A 23,701-nucleotide genomic window follows, 5' to 3' on the forward strand; every position below is an offset into this window, starting at 1 on the left:
ACACGCTCCTCATAACGTGCACGGTCAAGCTGTGTCACACCTTTACCCTGACGTAGTTCTGCTTGCATGTGAGGGAAGTTGCGCAGGTTACCACGCTGCAGCCTGCTTGACATCAGCTGTAGCTTGCTTTTAAACGTGTTTACTGAACTCATCATGTTGATTACATCTTACCCTGCAGCTCTAAATTAAATTCATTGAGCTCGCAAGTGAGATCAGTGAGGAAAGATAAATCTAAAAGCCACTGGTGGTCCTCTAGCTTTGTATGGTAATCCACATGTGTTGAAAGCTTCAGGAAGTACAGCTCTGTGAATCTGGCCAAAAATTTTCCTCTACTTAACCACCTAACATCCGTGTGGAGCAGCAGGTCTGTGTGCTCAGCACCATTCTCCTCCAAGTGAGCACGGAAAAGCCTTCTCTGCAGACTCCTGGCCCGAACTGAACACACAATTTTCATTGCAATATCCATCACTTCTTTCATATTTAAAATCTTTCCACACAACTCTTGCTGGTGAATTATACAGTGATAATTCAGGATATCTGGGAAAGATTCACTTTCTTTGCACAGTGCAATGAACCCAGTGGTGCGGCCCATCATGGCAGGCGCCCCATCAGTTGTGATGGAGATCAGCTTGAAGAGCGGCAGTTTTTTCTCGTTAACGAATCCCATGAAAGCATTAAAGATATCCTCACCTCTGGTGTGTCCTTTTAATGGCAAAATGGTGAGTAGCTCTTCCTTGGTGCTCATATCTTCAAAAACCATCCTGATGAAAACACACAATTGTGCCACATCCACCATATCAGTTGACTCGTCAAATTGGAGGGAAAAGCACTCACACAAGTCGATGTCCTTCCTTAGCTGCTCCGCTACATCCACCGCCATTCCCTCACATCGCCTTGTGGTAGTATTGCGGGAGAGTTGCACTTCTTTAATGGCCTTCACGATCTCTGCTTTATTTTTTAAGTCTTCAAAAAGGCTATCCGCTGCTTCGAGAAAGGCTTCCTTCACAATATCGCCGTCTTTGAATGGCTTCTTGTGTTTAGCAAGGACGTGACTGACGCGATAGGAAGCAACAGTTGCGGCCTTATTAGCCTGGGTCTTTGGTTTGGTGAAGATTGACTGCCGTGCTGCAAGCTGTGCTTTCAAATCCCGCACTTTTGTGGCACGTAAAGGCGTTTCTGCAGGGAAATCCCTCTCGTACCTGTGTACCCGTGTACTGTTTTAAAATGCCGCTCCAGATTCCCTTTCTTTGCCAACGCCACCGTTGCATTGCAGATCAAACAAACAGGCTTTGAATGAGAATAAACAAAAAAATAATCTTCCTCCCACTCAGGGTGAAAATGGTAGGTTTTAGCTCGTTTCCCCTCAGCCATGTCAACGTTTGGGAGTGCGTAACTACTGTTGACAGCTTTCAACTGCTGTTGACAGCGCATGTCATGCGGGAACATAGGACCCTTTTTTTTCTCTTTTTTTTAAGTCCTATGTTCCCTGTTTTTCCCAAAAAGGGTCCTATGCTCCCCTGTATTGATACATACCGGGGAGCATAATACCCTTTTTCTGAAAAAGGGTCCTATGTTCCCCGCAATCTATCAATCTTTAAAAAATATTTAAACTTTGACGCAACATTCGCGTGATGACAGCCAATCAGCGTTCAACAGCATGGCCACTGAGTGACATGTGTAACGTAACAGCCAATCAGCGTTCAACCGGCCAACTCAGTGCAGTGCAGTCCGAGGTGAACTGCAGCATGGAGGAGAGAGTGTTTGTTGCCGTTTGCGACTCCCGGAGCTCTATATATAACATAATATAATATAATTGTATATATAATATCACGGCCAAAAGCTCAGTGCGCCTCCGGATGGCCGTAGCGCGAGGAGCTCTCGTTTTTTATTTCTTATTTTTTATTTTTATTTCGGCGGTCTACTGGTAGACCGCGATCGACTGGTTGGGCACTCCTGGTGTACAACAAGGGCTCTTTTGATCCATGCGTTCTTGTCGTATTGAATTCTATCGAAGTAAGGCCCCGTTTACACAAGGACCCCACAAAGCAGGAGACTCCTATGCGGATCCGCATAGGAGTCACCAAACCCGCGTTACTGTCACATCCGTTTTGGCGCCGCCCAGAGGACCCGTGTCGGATCCGCGAACGCGGATCCGACGCGCAAGACTCTAAGGCGGATTCGCATAGGAGTCACCAAACCCGCGGTACTGTCACATCCGTGTTGGCGCCGCCCAGAGGACCCGTGTCGGATCAGCAAATGCGGATCCGATGCACCTTTAACTGTTGGAAGTACACCAATAGCTGAGACGATCATGTAAGTTGAACTATGATTTATTATTGATTCATTATTATTATTTATTATTTGATTTATTTATTTGATTATTTATTGATATATTGCGGATCCTGAGTGGACCCGTGTCTGACCCGCGAACGCGGACGCGCCAACACGTTGAAAGCCTAGAGCAGAGACGATCATATCAGTTGAGGTTATCTTTGCTGGAACACGGTTGCGTTACGTAAGTATGATTTATTATTGATTTTGATTTATTTATGTAATTATTTATTGACGACATTCACAATAAACATTGGCCTTTGTGTTTTTTTAATCATCATTTACGTATGATTGTAATGACGTTGTTTGATATTAGGACTAGCAGTAAGCCTGAATCATTTTTCAGTTAGGCTATCATTTTTTGCAACAGGCTAGCTAGTAGGCTAGTAAGTTAGCAGGCTAGTTAGCTGAGAGGCGATTATCATGTCAGTCTGTAGCCTATTTGATTTAAAATGGAATAGTAATTTCGGCAGAATATGTTGTGGTAGTTAAGTTATCCTTCATTGTCCATTTTGGGGGAAATTCTTTCGCTGCTTTTGACTCATCCGGGAGCCGGTGAACACACACACATACACTCAGATTAAAAAAACACACATTGTTATTTGGTCTGGCCTGGTCTGTTTTAATGTGTCGCTGTTATGTAAGGAATAATGTATAAAACGCCGGTCATAATCGGGAAAATAAACCCAGACAGGGCGAACCGGACACCGACGCGAAGCGGAGGTGTCTTGCTTCGCCCTGAAGGGGCTTATTTTCGATAATGACCGGCGGCGTTCTATACATAATCCCGTTTATTACATGGCTACTTGCCAAAACCAAAAAAAAAAACTTCACACGGTGTGTCTTTTTACAATCTGTTACCAGCATTCGTAGTGTTGATTAGCAGAGAAATAGCCTAGCAACCGAGTACGCTGTACGTTGTGCCCTCAAAAAAATTGCCCCGATGCAGGCCAAGTGGCCTTGCCCCTCATATCACGAAATTCCAGGCATGTGTACCATACAAATAGATTGCAGCAAGTTAACATTTTGGCAAGTTTGGTCTCATGTGTAGTGGTTATCTGCCATCCTCTTTATAATGAAAATTTGCCATTTTAATCACTTTAAGTCGGTTCACACAACGAATGGGTATTCGCGCCTGTTTCTGATTTCCTATGCTACTGTATGGAACTTGTTCCCCATCTTCTATTTTGTGTCTTATGCAGCATCTGGATTTGACTGTTGCCCATTGACTCTTCGCTTAATCAAGTAAGATACTTTCTGGTTTCGTAAAATGTAATGTTCCTTACACATTTTCTAGCAGTTGGAGCATTTCCTGCAGAAAATGCAGTTAAATTGCTTAAATCAAGTGAAGGGATACGGTTCATAAAACTAATGGTTATTCGCGCCTGTTTCTGATTTCTTATGCTACTGTATGGAAGTTGGTCCCCATCTTCTATTTTGTGTGTTCTGCAGCATCTGGATTTGACTGTTGCCCATCCCCTACAATTGCCTCTGCTGGGTTCGCTTCATCAAGTAAGATACTTTCTGGTTCGTTAAAATTTAATGTTGCTTTCACATTTTCTAGCACTTGGAGCACTTGGCCATATAACAAATAATGATACTACTACTGCTACTACTACAACGGCTTCTACTACTACAACTACTAATAATAACTACACAATGCATTTCCTGCAGAAAATAGCAACAAATAGCTAATGTGATCAAGTTTGAATACATTTGAGGTAAAATATAGAATAGTTGTGCTGTTCTGTTGGCAATTTCCAGCTGAACTATAGACTAAAAACCTTTCAATCAACCAAAAACCCACCCAATCGTCTTATACAGTTTTAATTTATCCAATAATACCGGCTGCGGTTGTTCAGCTGGTTCTATTTGCAGTTTATTGCTTCATTTTCGAAATGTTTCAAGGTGCTTGCTCCAGGAGTCTTCTCCTTGCTGCTACAGTAGGCCCAAAACAAAAGACTTGGTTTATCGAAGCACTTTGCATGCCTAACAGTTGACATTAATGCACCCTGTTCACCAAATGTGTGCATTCTTCTTAAAGTTAGTAAAAACCTATTACATAAAATCTGTCTGTTTGATTACAGGTGCTGTGAGGAAAAACTTGGCGACACGGTCAGCCACGGACGCGGAGGTCACCAAAAACGCCATCAGGTGGTTCAACCTGGCGGCGGATCGGGCGGCGAGGAGACGTGTCCCTCCTCCACCCATTAAACAATCTTTTGATTGAACTTCTTGTACTTCTTCCACCAGTTATTCATTTTCTGATATTTTAGCTGTATATAGCGCAGCATTTCATGTTGTAGCCTAATAGATAACATTTTGTCTGCACCGACCTATGCCTATAAAGCACTAAATTAGGCTTTGACCACAAAATGTTGTAAAGTAGCCTAGCCAACGTAGACTACTTAACAACAACAGAATAGGCTATAACATATAATTTTCCATAAATGTAAAGGTCAATTTTATATTTCTATTGAGTAGTGATTACTTTTGTACAGTAAATTGATGTCTTGACTTGAACCTTTTCTGTTATTATGCCTATTGACAATATTGTTAGGTTAAAAATACAAGGCAGCACGGAGCCACTGCGGATCCGCGATCCGCCTTCGTAGCGGATCCGTCACTGAGGGCAAGTGGACGCCGATACGGGTCCGTTTCGCGGGTCCGTTCCGGAAGCCGCAATACCTCCGCGGCGGATGCGCCGCGGAGTCCTTTTGCTGTGTGGGACGCTTGCGGGTAAACTACAAAATATTTTATCGGAAGTGCCTTTCGTTTAGACGGTAACAGCGTTTTTGGGGCTTAAGAACGCTAATATCTGAAACCATCCTCCAGAGTGGAAAACTTGAATATGCTCCGCCGGAGCGTTTCCGTCTACACTGCCAAGACGCAAAACTCTGCTCAGATCTGCTCACGTCTCGTACGCGTTTACGTCACATACATGCGCCAGTACAGGGAAATAAACAAACATGTTGGATTGCTTCCGTGCAGCGGACCGTCAAGCTGCTCTGGCAGCTCTAATAAACGTACAGGACTCTTTCCACAAAATGTAAAGGATATGTACAGCTAGTATTACTGAACAGAGAAGGATCTGTAATTATGTTTTGGTTTTCGCGGCGCAGATAAGAGAAGAAGATTCTACGCATGCGCTCAGACATGGCGGTGTTGTGTGATAGTGTATCACAGAACCACCTAGCCGCCAAGCATGCATACCCAATCGAATTCCACACACTTTTGCGTCAGCGTATCCACGCAGATTTCCTCCCGAAAACGCTTGTCTAAACGGGGAATAAAAAGTGAAGACGCGACGCCACTTTTGCATCTTCTGGTCAGACCGTCATCATGTAAACGTAGCCTAAATCTGTGCCATCGGATTTTGAAAATAAAAAGCCATTGAATTCGAAGCACTGAAAATGTATGCATTGAAATAACGTATCTGGATTTCTTGCCTCTGAATTTAACTATTAAAATTTTCAATAATTCATGTTCACCTTTATTTTTCAACGTTAAAAAATTCAAAATCAAATATTCAACGTTAAAAATTTAAACTTAAATATTTTCAACGTCCCCAAATCCAGCATGCCTAAGTCAGCTGCAAAATTCAAAGTATGAAATTCAGCGTTAACATCGGGGGACCCAAGGTATAGCAATCGATCCTAGATGCTAGATCAAGCAAGGAGAGCGAGCGGGTGTTACACAGAAGGCAGGTTAGACGCTTTTGCAAAATCGGCAATCGGGATCGGCCAAAAAAATTGCAATCAGTGCACCCCTATTTATTTTGATTGAATAACAATATATTTCTTGCCCCGATGTGAGTTCTAGAAATAACATATTGGTGCTGGATGCATTTGTATTCAGATGTTTCTTTTTCTATTTAATATTTAATAGTGTTCTTTAACAGGTTTTCCGAGGGGCTGCAGTTAAGGCTCATTGATATGCTTCAGGATGGTGTGGCAGGTAGCAGTCGGACACTGTCAAAGATAAGCCACAAATTGAGAAAAGTATGCCAGAGCGCAATGAAGAGGAGAAAAAGAAGGGGAAAGCAGAGAATTGGAAGAGGGAATGAATTTGTGTTGCTGGACGAAAGCAACTTCTACCACAAAAGGAAGGTTTGTGTAAACTGCGATGCCTCAGCTTCACTAAAACGTTGACCTTTGTTTTGCAATATAATGTTGTAGTCAGAGCTTTGGATAAAATGGCAGGGGAAAGAAGAACATATCATTTGAGATCAGAGGTTAATGAATGAATCAGCAAAGTAATTGAATGATATTATTGTGTCATGCACAGAGTTATGACTTATGCCCTCTTAGAAAAACACTTTGAAACTCATCAAATTCACATCGTTTGCACAGCTTTTTTTTCTTTTTAATCTGACCAAACACATTGGTCAGAGGACCAGCATAATTTCTTAACCGTGCAAACAAAATAATCTTTCACTTTTACATGTTATAGAATTTTTCATTAATTGTCGGTCCTAATGTTTATTTTCCTGTCTTCTGCTACTTTATCAAAGTATGGAAGGGGGAGACTTGGACCTACCTGGAGGAGGAGAAAATGGGTCTTCGGAATGCTGGGAATCAAAGGAAGAAGGAGAAAACCTATCTTCAGGCTGGTAATGAAAAGGTCAAGGCGCTACTTAATTCCGCTGGTCACAAAATACGTCTGTCAAGGGACCACAGTTCTCACGGACAGGTGGCGGGTCTACATGACTGCACTGGCACAGAGTGGCCATGTACATTTCTCCGTAAAGCACAGCCAGTCATTCATCAACCCAGTCAAAGGAGCCCATACCTAAAACATTGAGCGGGCTTGGTCAGCATACAAATCCAAGGTGTGGAAACTGCGGGGAAACCGCACAGAGAGGACACTAAAGAGCCATCTCTCATTTATCGAGTGGACTGATTGGTTGGCAAATGACCCCAAAGACGGTCCCCTTGGCAGATTGCTGCATGACATTCCCCACGAACACCATCAATAACAATTAATTGAGTTTTGTTGATGTAGACAGCTCTTTTGTTTGTTCGATTTTTTCAGTGTTCAGTGACTGTTCTTGAGAAATGCCTTGTTAAAAGTGTATCCTTTATTTTTCTTCCATTTTAAATTGCCTAATATTTTCTATATTATCCTGTTATTATGTTGTATACGTTTTTAACTAAAGTGGCTGTAGATCCCTCAATGTCGTCAACAGTGGTTTGGGGTTTCATAACTAACCCTAAAGTGCTTCGCTACTGGTAAACAAATGGTGAATGAATGATTCAAAAGCTTAACTACTGGTGAATGAATGGTTCGCGAAAGAGTGACAACTCAGTATTATGCATGACTTTGCATGAAGGTACCCAAAAAGCTTCACTACTGGTAAACGAATGATTCAAAAAGCTTCACTACTGGTGAACGAATGTATCGCGAATGAGTAACAACTCATCAGTCAGATCCAGCTCTACCAGTCGATCCAGTGTGGGACTCAAGCCAGCCCTTGACAGCGCTTGAAACCAAGGCAGCAGGTTTAAAGCGTGCCCTGCAGTGGTGGACAATAGCTTTTAAGCCTTCAACATTAATAATGCCACATAATAAACCTTAAATGTGAATATTAATGTATGTATTGTGTGTATGTAATGTGAATATCTTTATTAAACTATGACAATCATCCCGTCTGTGCCCTGTTAATTTAATATCAAATTGTGAAATCCCAGGAAAATTCAGTTGCTTTCATAATCAATTGGTCAGTTTGCTAATTCACAGAATGATTAATACAGTATCCCCTAGTCTGTTTACCAGTAACTCCTCAGTAGTTACTGAGTAACTGTCACTTAGGCCCAGTTAGGGCCCTGGTTGTTTATCATTCGTTACTCAGTAACAAATACAGTAGTCCCCTAGTATGTTTACCAGTAACTCCTCAGTAGTTACTGAGTAACTGTCACTTAGGGCCCTGTTAGGGCCCCGGTTCGGACCCTGGTCATTCATCATTCGTTACTCACTCGTTCCTCAGTAACTACCCACGTTTTTGCGTTCCTTATTGTAAAGTGTTACCCAAAAACTACTCTAATACATTTGCAGTGGAGTAATTGTTAATAAATACAACTAAATAATAATTGCCTCATCCTGCAAATGGATTGTCCTTACAGACCTCTTCTGTACTTCATACACACATAATGTTCTTATGCATGCAAATAACAGCTGATCACACTGACAAGTTAAGGCGCGTCAATGACAACTACAGCTACATTGAAAGCAGCACTATGATATATTGCACTTCATACACCACTGGGATAGATATATTTGATGTTACTATGTCATCTAAAAACACTTGCGAAGCATCCCTACTGCAGCTATCTTAGAAGGGAAGAGATGTTTATTTTGGCCATGTTTATTCAAAGCAGGCCGTTTTACTTGGTATGATGAAATGTTTCTATTGATATGGAAGATTGTTTCGTCCCCATTCAGAGAAATGTGCAGAAGAGAGATGATTCATACATTTGGAAAGGTTAAGCTTTTAAAATATTGATAAAACAGAACAAATCTAGAGTCCTGTATGAGACCATCTCGAGAATAAGGATGACCAGCATGGTGTGACTGAAGCTGTGTATGTTATGCGTCTATGTGAACCTCCATTGGGATTTCCTTATATTATTTTGTACTGAAGAAACTGGGATGTTTTGAAATCGTGTTGAAAGTGTTACTAAATGGAATCAATAATCAAACTGGTACATTTGGATGTTTCTTTATTGTCTTATTCAACCATGTATCAAGATCTCTCTCCCGCTCTGTCCCCCTCCCCCTTTAACTCTCTCCCTCTCTCCCTTTCCCTCTCTCCCTCCCCCTCTGTCCCTCTCCCCCTTTCTCCCTCTCTCTCCCTCTCCCCCTCCCCCTCTGTCCCTCTCCCCCTTTCTCCCTCTCTCTCCCTCTCCCCCTCTCTCCCTCTCCGTCTCTCTCCCTCTCTCTCTCCCTCTCTCCCCTTCTCTCCCTCCCTCTCCCTCTCTCTCTGTCTTTCCCTCTCCCTTTCTCTCTCTCACTTCTCCCTCTCTCCCTCCCTCCCTCTTTCCCCATTTGTCCCTCTCTTTCTCCCTTTCTCCTTTTCTCCCCCTTTGTCTCTCTCCCTCCCTGTCCCTCTCCCCCTTTGTCCCTCTCTCTCCCCCTCTCCTTCTCTTTCTCTCTTTCCTCCTTTCTCCCTCTCTCCCCCTTTGTCCCTCTCCCTCTCTCTCCTTCTCTCCCTCTCCCTCCCTCCCTCTCTCCCTCTCTCTCTCTCCATCTACCCCTCTCCCTCCCTTTCTCTCTCTCCCCCTCTCTCTCCTTCTCTTTCCCTCTCCCTCTCCCGCCCTCTCTCTCCCTCTCCATCTCCCTCTAGTGGTACGAGAACCCGGACTTCGACCTCTTCACGTCGTACGTGAGGTTGAGGCAGGACCGGCCGGACCAGCCCTTCTACATCCTCCACCCCGCCTACCTGTGGCGCCTGTGGGACGTGATCCAGTCCAACACCCAGGAGAACATCCAGCCCAACCCGCCCTCCTCCGGCTTCATCGGTATGGCCCTCCACACACACGGCACCAGACTCCAACCCACAGGCCGTAAGACCTGAGGACGCAGAGACCGGGACTGTAGGGACCTTAGAGACCCCAACCCACAGACCGTAAGACCTGAGGACGCAGAGACCGGGACTGTAGGGACCGTAGAGACCCCAACCCACAGACCGTAAGACCTGAGGACGCAGAGACCGGGACTGTAGGGACCGTAGAGTCCCCAACCCACAGACCGTAAGACCTGAGGAGGCAGAGACCGGGACTGTAGGGACCGTAGAGACCCCAACCCACAGACCGTAAGACCTGAGGAGGCAGAGACCGGGACTGTAGGGACCGTAGAGACCCCAACCCACAGACCGTAGAATCTGAGGAGGCAGAGACCGGGACTGTAGGGACCGTAGAGACCCCAACCCACAGACCGTAGAATCTGAGGACGCAGAGACCGGGACTGTAGGGACCGTAGAGACCCCAAACCATAGGCCTTAGGACATGAGGACGCCGAGGCCCGGATGTCACCCATTGGTTGACACACAACACGCTCAGAGGCAGTTGATTCGCCTTCTACGGAACGATGCTGTTGGTTTGATTTTGCAACCAGCAGCATTTGTTTTCCGCATTTGTTAGATTTAGGTCATTAATTGTTAATAATTAATAATTTGTTATTATTCATTCATAATAACCAATATAAATTCCTATTAACAATTAATATAAATTGTTAATATAAGAAATTATAAATTATATTCAGGAAATATAAATGGTGAAAAACTCAATTCATAACATGGAGTTGACCTGGCCATTGAGAACCTAACCAAAAACGGTGGTGGGTCACACTTCATCCGACCACGTCAACCCCGATTCTCTCCCAATGCGCGTGTGAAGACGGTTGAAGGTTCCCCGTTGATAAGGACTGAGTGTTTCGTATGTAGTCCTGAGCGGGAAAAAATTAAATAGTGAGCCACGGCATCGATCGGCCAATTTCAGATTGTGAGTGTCAGCATTGATGATCCTGCTAAGAGCTTTCCCACAATGTGCTCTTCGATGAACAGGCCAAAAGAGAGGTGTTACGGAGTGTGTGTGTGTTGTGGAGTGTGTGAGTGTGTGTGTGTGTGTGTGTGTCTGTGTGTGTGTGTGTGTGTGTGTGTGTGTGTGTTCCCTCTCATTGACTGATGACTCACGGTCCATATATAATGATTCTCCCAAAAGTTCATCTCTCTCTTAGTCTCTTAGTCTCTTAGTCTCTTTTCATCTGTTTCTCTGTCTCCCACACTGCAATTAAATTCAATTAAAAAGAGCTGTATCCCTCTTTATCTCTTCATCACTTTCAATTTCTCTCTGTCTCTAGTTAAATCTGAGACATGGTAAAATCTTTTTTTAAACGTTAAATAGGTTTAAACGAAAAACTGTTGAGTTCCGGAGATGATATCTGAACTTCCACTAGTTTGGTCAAAATGTTGACGATTATGTTATGTTGAGGACTCTGACAATTCTGGTTTGTAAACAGGTTGCGTCAGAACGATAGTGATGCTACGATAACTCGAGTTCTATGAGTGTGAGTGTGGCCATCCAGGCTTGACCTTACAGGCTTGTCCCGCCCAACACCCGCATGCACTGAAAGGACCGACCGACACACACATCTCGTTCACTTGTTAACCTGAAAACTGAAGAGGTGTGTACGAAACTACACTTAACGGAGGGAAATCTGACAGGAAGTGAGGTCACGCAAATGCTCTTCCTAATGGCAGTTTTTGTGTTATTATACTTAAGCAATTTCAACAATAGGACACTGGCATAACTAATGGCCTATTTAATGTCAGCTACGCTTTACGGGCCAGCGGTAGCAAAGCCCGATAAACGTACACATGCTCGAAGTTTCGGGGCCACATCAGACTCAAGAAGCTGTGTGTGTGCAAAACACCATGCCATGATAACAACCCAAATCCTCAGAAGAACACACAAAGTGCTGAATAAGAGATGGGAATGAGTCCGGCTCGAATGAAGAGCAACGTTAACGAATCGTAACAGCTTCGTAACATGCCTTATTAGGGGGTAAAACCCTCAGCGTGACCGAGAGAATTAACTGAGAGGTTCCAGACTAATATGCATTAGTATATTGGTCTGGTGACCTCAGGCTAATAATTGACATAATTTATATAATTTAAATATAATAATAATTTACATCATAAAATGATATCAGACCTCCAACAACCGACTGCCAAATTTAATACAGTTAAAATTGTGTCTCATCAAGGTCTCAGCCTGACATCACGTCCATCAGACAACAGCGTAGCGACCAGCTTGTAAAGATGTTTGTTAGTTATAATATTTTATTTTATTTGATTTATTCCGCATGTGGTAGTATCGTAGTTGATTCAAAATGGGTCACGTCCTGAAGGGACATCTCTCAGACAGCAGTGCTGAGACCAGAAAGCCAATGCAGGAATTCTTAAGCTGGGGGGGTTGTAGTGCCCTGGCGGTGATGTCCAATGTGAGCTACTCTTTACTGACTCCCAAGTAGCAGCCTACTGTCCTTTGGAAGGACAACTGGAACTTTTGGACTTTGTCTGCATGACCCACCGATTTTAAACCCAGGCTTAGTCTAGACCCCTGTAGGTGTTCTGGGGAGGTCCTCCTCTGAATTGTATTTTCTCCCTCTTTCTCGCTCTCGCAAAAAAAACATGCCAAGCACTGTGATGTAGATCCGCTCAGGTAGCAGAACCACTAGGAGTCCAGGGTCACTCCAAGCACAGGTCATCGCCATGGTTTCCATAGGAGGCCGAGGGTGGGGGGTGTCACTGTTTCCCTCTCATTAACCGTCCTTCAGTGATCCAGACTTGAAACACTGACCTTTAAGAGAGCCGGGTACAATACTGCCATGGCACATCTATTGATCCTCCTCAAAGGTTGCATTGATGAAATTGCTCCACCTGTCACTCCGTGTCCAGGGTTTTAGTCTCTACTACATTGGCTGAGAGACCAACAGTCGCCGCTGTCAGAGACAAAGCATCCATCACCACCAACCCAAGCGTCACTTTGAACGGCGGACGTTACGTTCATCTGGTCCAAAGAGTGGTCATTATCGTAGACTAAAAGGATAGTTAAAAAATTGGTCCAGATTTCTTGTAAATAAAAATGTGTGAACAAAATCAGGAAGAAACACTGAAATGATAGGACAGCATTGGGGCGGGGAGTGGGGTGTGTGTGAGGATGTGGTGTCAGGGTGAGATGTCATTTGATGCAACACTTGGCCTTCAGGGAAGGGATCTCTCTATCTCTATTTCACTCTCTCTATTTCTCTCTTGCTTAATCTCTCTCTCTCTCTCTCTCTCTGACTCCAGTCAAACCCGTCAATCTGAAAAAAGGTACAAAATATTGTCCAAATCGTCGCCTTAAATGTAAAATAGGTTTAAAAAAATGAAAACAACCCCGTAAATGTGAGGTTGTCCCCACGACAGATTCCCTTTATTGAAGCACTCACTACACCCAGAACATTGTACAACGGCAATTACCATGAAGCTGTGCTTTCTTTAGGATGTAACTTGGTATCTCTCATTTCCTCATTTCTCCCAACCACCTACCAGGGCGTACACAAATGGGGTGGGATGGGGTTGGAAGCCGTATTACACGGTCTAATTTCTAATAAGGTGCGACACAATTTTAATATCGACCTAGAGTTCAACAGAAAGACAACGCACGCATTGCCTAAGCTGGGGTGGGGGTGGGGGTATGTTTGATCTATTCTGTCCTGAATCCCACGTAGCAACTCTCCATCGTTAGGAAAGGAAAGAAAACAGGAACTTTTGGGCATGACCCAGAAGCCTTGCAGGCGTGCGTGACATTCCAAGTATCATTGATTTCCCCTACCTCCTTCTCTCCCGCCATGGAAAAATACTCACCAGTCCCTAGTGTCTTCATAACTGTCATATCCGCATCCCCAGAAGAATGACAACAATGTTTTCTCTATATCCTTTATTCCCAGTCGATTTTAAAACAGGCTCTGCGGTGGTCTTGAACCTGAACACTTGAACATTCAACGTGAAGGACAGGATGCTGGGAAAAACTAACCAAGCAAACAAATGTCTGAATGGAACATTTAAGACGTGCACTTCATGTCCTCATCGCCATGCAATCGGCCCACCTGGTGGCTCATGAGAAAAAGGGGGTTTCTACACGACACGCTACAATGGCATCGTACGGGGTGATGTCACACACGTCCACGACGACCACGGCATAGACTTTAACATCACAGGTAGCAGGCACGCTAGGATCCCAGGGTCACCCCAAGCGAGGTTCATCGCCATGGTATCCATGGAAGGTGGTTGCGCCGAGGGGGGGGGGGTATGGAGCACGGCTCTAAACAAAAATCCTCTTTAGTCCAAAGATTTTTCCTCCCGATGTCGAAAAATACAAAACAAACAGCATGACCATACCGAAGTTTTTTTCTTCCCTGTGCCAACGACGACCGCACAGCCAGCTACCCTTGGGCAACTCAAGACCAACACATCCCAGTTACGTTCAGTAGGTGCCTCGAGGGAATCCGTCGCTTCCTGCGTCCCCCATCCGCCCCGCGTCTCGGGGAGACGCGGGGCTCACCCCCGGGGCGGCCGGGGCCCCCATAGTCGCTGCGAGCGGCGCCGCGGCCCCCGTGGAGTCCGACGGCTGCAGGGTGCCGGCGGGCGTGGGCGTGTTGTAGACGCGGCGGTTGAGCCGAAGCACGGTGGTCTTGGAGGGCATCGAGGACTGGCCGGTGTCCAGGGCGCCCCCTTGAGGCCGGCAGTGGAACAACAGCAGGAAGCACCGGTAGAACTGGAGGAGGGGGAGGGGGAGAGGGTTAGGGCATCACGACAGTAGGAGAAAATCATATTGCGACATCTTGGTCTTTCTGCGACATGTATTTGTATGACAACAAAAGAATAATTGTAGAAAAGGATTTAATCATTGTAATATGATATATGATGATGATGTGATTTTGCAGCGGAATGCATCTGCATAGATCCACTTGGAACCCCTTTCACATGGTGCAACACTTGGGAAGGCATCCAAGATAGTTATTTGCTTTGGCTCTGCATGGCCTTCAGATTGGGCTTTGCACTCGTTATACAGAGCTTTATAGTTGAGAATTAAGTGGGAAAAATTAGGTCGCAAATAAGTCTGCCTCCTATTATGGCAACAATTGCAAGGCACTCTCGATAAAGTACCTGTTTTTGGTCAACGTCGTCTTTACTGTAACCGAAATAATTCCATACAACTGACGTTCTTTTGGGAATTAAATCTAAATCTTTTTGCTGGCTCATTTTTTTATTTATTTTTTAGTTGTCTGATCATAAACTGATCAACATGATCAGTGATTGGTGGTTCTCTGCGTTACTTCAGAAATCAAATACAAATATCACAACAAATAAATACGTAAATTAAAATGCTTCACCCTCCAGACAGGCCCGCATTAACCTCCCATTGGGCCCTGGGGCTGAGAGGTTTCGTAGGACCCCTGAGAGGAAATGTTACAATGGAGATGTGTAAATTATTTTCAGACATTTTTCTGTAGTCGACAGGGGGGGGGGGGGGGGGGGGGGGGGAGACGACGACTGTGGCTGTGGTGTCAGGTGGCCACTGGGCCCAGCTACCACTAGTAGCTACCACGCCCTATTTTTTCTTGGCTCATGATAGGCCTCTGATCTTTGTAAGCCCCAAACAAAAAATCACATTGTCTTGGGCCTATGCCGATCGGGGGGGCCTATCATGGGCCAGTAATTTTTTTTGTTTTTTTATGCAGCTCATGATAGGCCCCCTGATCGTCGTAGGCCCTGGGGCTTCAGCCCAGGTAAGCCCGTGCATTAAGGCGGCCTTGCCTCCAGTTTTTCCAATGCAAAAACTGAAAATGTAAGGATTTGGGACAGATTGAATACAATCAATCGCTTGTCGCAATAAACCCCACGACTTCTGAACGGCGTACAAATTACGTGGAGAACACTTGCGCCATTTCGGAGTCTAAGGCCGGGTCCCGGTTGTTGGTGAGTGTTGTTGCTCGGTGCCTAACCAATCAACCGTTCACACACCGTGGTGCATGCTCTGAAATCAACTTGTCTTTCTGTTAGCTACCCATCAAAGGGATTCGTAATGTGATTGCCAATGAAGCCACACTACTCCAATTACTCCATTTTAGAACCAGAGCCAATCCTGTCTTTGACATCCTAATGGCTGAACCCAGAGAGCCACGGTTAAGCTTTTCTCCTCATCTGCACATCCAGAAAGTTCTGATCAGTGCACCTCTACAATAGTTAATAACTAGATGCCCCATTATGGCCTTTGCAAAGATGGCCACAGCGAACGCAGTTAAAGAACCTCCATCTAATCTAGTTAGTGAATCTTATCTTGTACACCTTACCCTTTATCTTTACAAAATCTAAGACGATAGCATCGTCAGCACCATGGCTGTGTTTCCAGCACGGTTGGAAGCTATGCAGGGCTGACCTGGTCCAAGCTGGGATGGGAGCTCAGTGGGTGTTGGTGGTGGGGGGCTCTACCCTCTGGCCTGTGTAATCTCCCCAACGCCCGCCCCAGTCTGTCCAAGGGCACCGTCTTTCAGATGAGAAATTCATCCAAGACCACCTGTATTAGATTCCGTGGCACTCATCCCAAGATTAACAGTGTTTACCCTGGCGGCCTTGCCAAATTACCCTCGAGGCTCTTGCACTTACTTGACCACCTCATTATCCCCTGCTCTTTAAATAGATGAAATGGCTCCTCACCGCTCATCAAAATGTGATAGCCAGGGTTGGTGAGCGTTATGGCTGCTGTACGTCACCCAGGTGAGGTGAGATACCCCCCTAGGTATCAACTCTAACCGTGGATTGATCTGCTGTCTTCAGCAGATGCTGTCTTCAGACAGCAAGTTGGAAGGTAAAAGCAGTTCCAGCTCCAACAACATTGTGAGTTGGCCGAAACTACAGTTGGAGGGTTTCACCTTATGATAGTTGTTAGTTGAGAATAGAAGTCAGCAGATGTAATCTTAATACATGTCGGTAAATCAATCACTCCAAAACAACAGCATGTGAACCTCAAGCCTGGATGCATCCTAAGACCCCAAATTGGTAGTCTTACACAACGGAAATGACCTGGACTGACCCAATGACCTGAACCTTTGAAAAGTAGTTTACTTGGCATGACAAGCTTGCTTAAAAGATAAGACCGTATAAGAGGATACTTTTTTTATCTCAGATTTTGTGAAAAAGTGGAACATTATGATTACGAAATCAAGAAAACTGTGTGTGTGTGTGTGTGTGTGTGTGTGTGTGTGTGTGTGTGTGTGCGCATGTGTGTGTATGCTGTTCCGAGAAAAACCCTGCCGCAGTGAAGTGATAAAGAGATAAAATCAAAAGAATAAACAAATTACTGACCTCGTATCTCTGAATCCTTTGGCTACTTTGCCTTAACGTTCTCAGTGGCACTCCAAAACTCACTTTGGATTATGCAACCATTACGGGACTTAATGCGGATTGAAATGCGCAATCTGCTACTGCTCAATACACGATACAACAGCGAAACGTGACACGTCACAGCAATGAATGATTATTTTTTACTTTGTTTTACTGCCAGTGAAGTAGCAGACGAAGAAGAGCCTGAAGTGAGCTGACCTTTGGAGATTTGGCTTGACCTTTGTATGCCAACTGAAGCTCCAGTCCAACATTGGTCTCTAGTACAGTTTTAAAGAGAGTTATCGGATGTTTTCTGAAGGCTTTCGCTGCTGCCTGTAATTCATCCCATGTTTTTACTCTGCATTAATCAGCAGTAACAAAACAGCAGAATGCTGTTATTGAGAGAGTGACACACACACACACACACAAACACACACACACACACACACACACACACACACACACACACAAACACCTAGAGGCTAAATCAACCATTCCGTGAAGAGTAATCCCATCACATTTATAAGCCTGTTTCAAAGCTCAGCACTGTCTGAGCCTTTTCCTGTAAACACAGCGCCCTAGTACTCCTGTGGAGCTCAGGTGGTAGTGCAGAGGGTTTGGGATTCGATTCCCTCTAGGGCCACCATATACATGCCTTCTGAAGACCAGCCCAGCCAAGCGAACTGAGCCTACCGCGTTGTGAATCTCATTGAGACTAATCTACATAGTGTTAAATATTTTGTTATTTTTATTTATTGTGTCTGTTCTGGCAATTAGCAGAGGTAATTTATCATGGGCAAAGGCTACACAATTATACACCAACTTGATTTTTAATTCATTCAAACTGACTGCACCTGGTGGAGTCCCTGAATAATAAAATAAATGATTGTGTTCATACTTTTAAAAAAGCGACCAAACATAGCAACCTATGGCGTACATGAAGTTTGATTTGCTGCTGGTATTTTTTTTTAAATATGTGCATGTGTGTGTGTGTATTTGTGTGTGTGTGTGTGTGTGTGCGTGCGTGCGTGCGTGCGTGCTTGCGTGCGTGCGTGCGTGCGTCCGTGCGTGCGTGCGTTATAATGTTTTCAATTTAGAATTGTTTATATATTTTAAACATTAGTATAAAATAAATCATATACTATATATACTTATAAACTAAGAGCAGACACAGACATGTGCGACCACAGATATGTTGTTAGATATGTGTGTGTGTGTGTGTGTCCCTGACTAATGGCAAAATCCGTAGAGGAATCTCCTGAATGTATAGGAAATGGCATTACTGTTTTATTTGAGGACATTTTGAATATAGTTGATTCACACACACACACACACACACACACACAAGCCCACCACACGCACACAAACACGGACCTCCATTACACACTAAACCAGGGCTGTATGGCCCCGCCCCCCTGCAGGTACGGTGCTGATGATGGCGCTGTGCCGCCAGGTGCACGTCTACGAGTACGTGCCGTCGGTGCGTCAGACGGACCTGTGCCACTACTACGAGGAGTACTACGACGCCGCATGCACAGTGGGCTCCTACCACCCGCTGCTCTACGAGAAGCAGCTGGTGCAGCGCATGAATGCCGGGACCTGTTATGACCTCCGGGTCAAAGGTCGCGTCACCCTGCAGGGGTTCCGCTCCGATGGCTGCATTGCGGCGACCGCCCGACCATGACCTGTGACCCGCGTCTATCCCAGGGACACCGTGAAATTAAATGGGTCGCCGAATGTGAGAAAAATGTCGGCGAAAAAACTGGTGAGAACGTTGCAAAGTTTCCTACGTCCGAAACTTTCGATGGAGGACATGGAGGTGATGGGGAGGACACATGATTGGTTCAGATCTGTACTCTTTTAAGAAAGAGTACAGATCTGACACATGATTGGTTCAGATTATTATATGAAGAATTATAATTATTATATTTATAAACAGCACCTTCAACTCCCACACAGAATTCCCTTTAAATCTAGAACCTTGAATCACACAAAGTGTAATTGTTGATTATAATTGTGATAGTAATTTGAAAGCAACAGACCTGGATGACTAAATTGTAAGACAAATTTTCACATTTATTTGTTGTTTTTCCCCCGGTACCAGATGGTTCTGTGATGTCACCAGGGTGGATTACCATTTTTAGGGAAATTGGAGGGTGTTTCCCAAATATGAGATGACCTGTGTGTGCCAAATCTGTTCTGCTGTTGATAAGAATGTTATTTTCTCACAAAGTGAACCTGTTGCACTAAGGGGCCTGACTTCCACTCAAAGAGTGGCCAACTCTGTGAGTTACACCAAGTGATGCTTTGACTTCATTCACAACTGATTGTAATTTGTTCATGGTGCTGTTCGAGATGTGGTTAGGCTGCTGCTGATAGCTTGTTGCCAGCTAAATGTCCTTTTGAAAAGGAAGCCTATAATGCTGGCTTCAGATGTGGTTAGGTTGTTACTGATAGCCTGAGTCTCTCTCAACACACGCCATTCAAACTTGGACATTAATTTATGTTTCAATGATGTTACTAATAAAAATCATTCTTTAACATTAGCTGTGTTCGCAATTCTCACACATTTGACAGACAAATCTGAAATGTTATAACAACGGAAAATTATAAGCCACTGCTAATGCTCTTATGTTAATAGATACAGCTAATGTTGATCAACCAGTCCAGGAAGTAAGTCATGAAACAAAAACAAAAAAATGTAAATGTCAATATTTAGATTTAGGGCAGCAGTAGCTCAGGAGGTAGAGCGGGTTGACTGGTAACAGCAAGGTTGCTACTTAAGAGTGTCAATGTCTCCTGAGCAAGGCACCTCACCCTGACTGCTCCCGTTTCCTGCCTGGTTGACTCTGCCATCGTTGTGTGAATCTGTCCATGAATGGGTGAATGTCCAATATATTTTAAATATATATTTAAAATATTTTATTTTAAAGAGCTTTATTTTAAAGCGCTTTAAAAGCGCAATATTTTAAAGCGCTTTGGATAAAAGCGCTATATAAATGCAGTCCATTTTCCATTCATTTCAAGGATGTAAATGAGCCGGTTTACGGACAAATCTGGAGTTTAAATATAACCGCAAGCGGTGATTAACGGGGTCCGAGCAAAATGAAAAGTCAAGAACACACTAATGGAAGATATATAAATATGAGATAATTATGAAGGAAAGATGTTCCCCTTAATGCCATACTGTGCCTCGGCTTTCAGGTGACTGGGCTGCAGAGCAATGGCTGAATGTCATGTTCAGTATGTTCATAAATGTCTAATCGGGATTCGAACTCTGAAACTAATGATCACCAGTGCAAGGCATTATCCCATTGAGCCACTGACAAACCTGAAATGTAGCCTCATTCACGTGTTGAAATTGTCTATTGATAAGCACACAACATCCAGAAAACTCCAAGCAAACATTTCTCAAATGAATTAAGGGCTTTCTTAAAAGCAAATACCTGAAAAATCTTTGAAATTCTGGGGAATTAAACGTTTGTTGTCAAGAAGACTAACAGAATAAATATTAATATGACAGAGTTCATTATGAATGAAAAATGGTTATTGAAGAAGTTCCCCTTAATGCCATACTGTGCCTTGGCAGTCAGTTTTTTGGAAATGAATGAGCCGGAATGTCGATTGCCTAATGAATTTCAGGTGCTGTTCAATGTTGTGTTTCTTTAATAAGTGGCAATGACAGAATGTCATGTTCAGCTTGTTCATAATGGTCTAATTGGGATACGAACGCTCAACCTATTGATCACCAGTACAAGGCATTATCCCTTTGAGCCACTGACATTCCTGAACTGCATGAAGCCTCATTCACATGGTGAAAATGTCTATTGATAAGCACACAACATCAAGAAAACTCCAAGCACACATTTCACAAGAGAATTAAGGGCTTTCTTAAAAGAGTACAGATCTAAAAATTTGCACTGTTAATGGCATCCACCTAATGATAGGTAGTTATACAATAACAAAATGGTAATATAGGCAAAATGGGTTGAGACTGTAGACGTTTGGCTTTTCTATGAAATTGTGGGAAAACTAAACAATTTTAGAGCAGAAGAACAGTGTGAAAAAGATGCATCTGATTTTAGGGATTAATATGATGAAAGAATATCGAGTCCAGGTCAATCTCGTAAGGAGAAATAAGGCTAGTTCATAAAAGTATTTAAATAGCACCACCTTTGGGTGCAGTACCACAATTTGGGTTTATTAGTAGTGGGGGGAATTGGTATCCACCTAATAATAGTTGTATGTTTTTTTATACAATAACAAAATGGTCATATAAGTAAAATGGGCTAACTGCTCCAACTTAATTGGCCAATATTTCTCAAATTGAACTAAGTAAATCAAATTCTGTTCGATGATTTTTATGAGGCTTGGTCTAAAGATTTTATGTGGCGATTTTGGTGAATTTTTCATTATTTTTGTAGACTGTGAATCTTTTTATCATGTCTAGCTTTAATATGAAATTGTGGGAAAAGTATACATTTTTAGGGTTTTATAAATGCGTCTGATTCTAGAGATTAATATTCTGAAAGAAAATTTGAGTCCAGGTCAATCTGGTGAGGAGAAATAAGCCTAAATCATGATTTTTTACAATAGCACCACCTTTGGGTGCAGTACCCCAAATTTGGGTTTATGGGTAGAGGGGGTTATTGCTAACCATACCTGAAAATTTCAAGAGTTTTCGACTTACGGTATCGGCTGCAGTATGACTTTTACAGAATTTGAGGAAAAAAAAAAACGTTACAGAAACAATAGGGGCCAAGCAGTTTCGCTGCTCGGACCCCTACTAATGCCTGAAAATCATAAGCTACTGCTAATGCTCTATGTTATAGATACAGCTATTCTCACCTGCTTGTTCATGAGGATGTAAATGAGCGGGTTGATGACGGTGCTGCTCTTGGCCAAGATGGAGGGCACCACGCTGGCCACCGGCGTGATGATCCCCGGCCGCCCGAAGGTGGCCATCATGGCCACCACGCCGTAAGGCATCCAGCACAGCAGGTAGCACACCACCGTGGTGAGCACCATGAACAGGATGTGGAACTCCCTCCGCCGCGCCGCCGACCGCCGGATCCGGCCCACCTGCAGCGGGGGGCAGTTAGAGAGAGTCAAAACGGTTTAGGTTATTTTTGGGTTCGGGGTCTTTTAGTGTCGTAGGCGCTATGGTTCTTGGTAGTCAATGGGTGGCTATCGTGGTTCTAAAGATGCTAGCCATCATGGTTCTAAACACTAATATTCAGATATTAATATGGCTCACACTGACACCCATTACATTCACAACAGATAGCCAGACACTACCAGAAATACAGTAGGTACGTTTGCTTTTTTCTCCCCTTAATACATTTTATATTTAAAATGTTAAATTACTTTCAATGTCACAATTTCTATTGATTAAGAAAATACAAATCGTAGTTGAAGGTAGGACGTGATAGGACAAAAAGCTGTGGTTCTTTGTAGTCAATGGGCGGCCATCTTGGTTCTCAAAGCGGCAGCCATCTTGGTTCTATAGGCTGGCTGGGTGGGAAAAGTGAAATTTCATCTTTTTATACATAGATGGTGCATTGGGCTTTGGATTATACGTTAAAATAATACAAGTAAACAGAATAGCCGCGTTTTTTCTGATGAAGAGGACACAAGCAGGACTACATTTGGACAGGTAACTCAGTCTGCTGACATTTGCACTGAGGTTCATTTTCCGGTCTAAATGTCCGTGCCATCTGTAAAAAGACAGAAAAAAGCTGTGGGCATGAAAATGGTCTATAATCCATTCATCCTTCAATATCAAAATTGGTCAATGGACATTGTTGATAAACGAGTCCACATATCCAAGGTGTTCTTGCACTGTTCTAGAGATATATGGATTGGCCCTGCAGAGTGTGAGTTCAGGGGTAGATGTTTGTTTAAGTCAAAACACACAGGTCATCTATTACTATACCTACAAGTACTTGTAGGTATGGCACGTTCATCATTGCCTCCTTACCTATTTGTATATGTGCATACTTTTAAAGGTGCAGCAGACAATGATCATAATGACCACTGCAGATTCTCAGTAATATGCTCATCATAACATATTCTGATATTAAAATGGCTCTCACAGACACCCAATACAACCACAACAGATAGCCAGACACTACCAGAAATACAGCAGTTACAACGTTGGCTCCATCCTCCCCTTAATAAAATATATAGTACAATTGTTGAGTTAAGTTCAAAGTCACAATTTCTATTGACTATATTGGCTGCTATTATATTACATGAAAATCCCCTTTACAAAGCCCAGTCTTCAGAAGAAGGGGAGTGCCCTTGGTCAGCAGTGTTTTTCTAAAACACAGAGCTAGGCCACTTGTCAGTGTAATGATTAATCAATGTTATGCCTGGCAGAAGACACCTTTAGTGGTGATGCAATTGCTGCAAGCACTTAAAGAAACGTGGCTGCTTCACTCT

The 23,701-nt window shown here is 43.6% G+C and overlaps 2 protein-coding genes across 2 annotated transcripts in view; one reads left to right on the plus strand and one right to left on the minus strand.

The window, feature by feature from the left end:
* Window positions 1-9,856: 9,856 nt before the first annotated feature.
* Window positions 9,857-23,701, minus strand: part of tmtops2a (teleost multiple tissue opsin 2a) — a gene marked incomplete at its 5' end in the record, with an annotated part of 39,866 nt that continues 26,021 nt past the window's right edge. Inside the window, 2 exons of the mRNA XM_079734712.1 lie at window positions 9,857-14,648; window positions 22,106-22,339. Of these exons, the coding sequence (XP_079590838.1) occupies window positions 14,358-14,648; window positions 22,106-22,339 (525 nt within the window). The 3' untranslated portion in view covers window positions 9,857-14,357. The remainder of the gene's footprint in view (window positions 14,649-22,105; window positions 22,340-23,701) is intronic.
* On the plus strand, window positions 15,633-19,798 carry LOC307074534 (beta-galactoside alpha-2,6-sialyltransferase 2-like). Its single transcript, XM_079734714.1, has one exon. It carries the CDS (start codon window positions 18,690-18,692, stop codon window positions 18,939-18,941), a length of 252 nt encoding a protein of 83 aa, XP_079590840.1. The 5' UTR covers window positions 15,633-18,689; the 3' UTR covers window positions 18,942-19,798.

The sequence above is a fragment of the Pollachius pollachius genome (assembly GCF_949987615.1).
Source record: "Pollachius pollachius genome assembly, chromosome: 4".
Taxonomy (NCBI): Eukaryota; Metazoa; Chordata; class Actinopteri; order Gadiformes; family Gadidae; genus Pollachius; species Pollachius pollachius.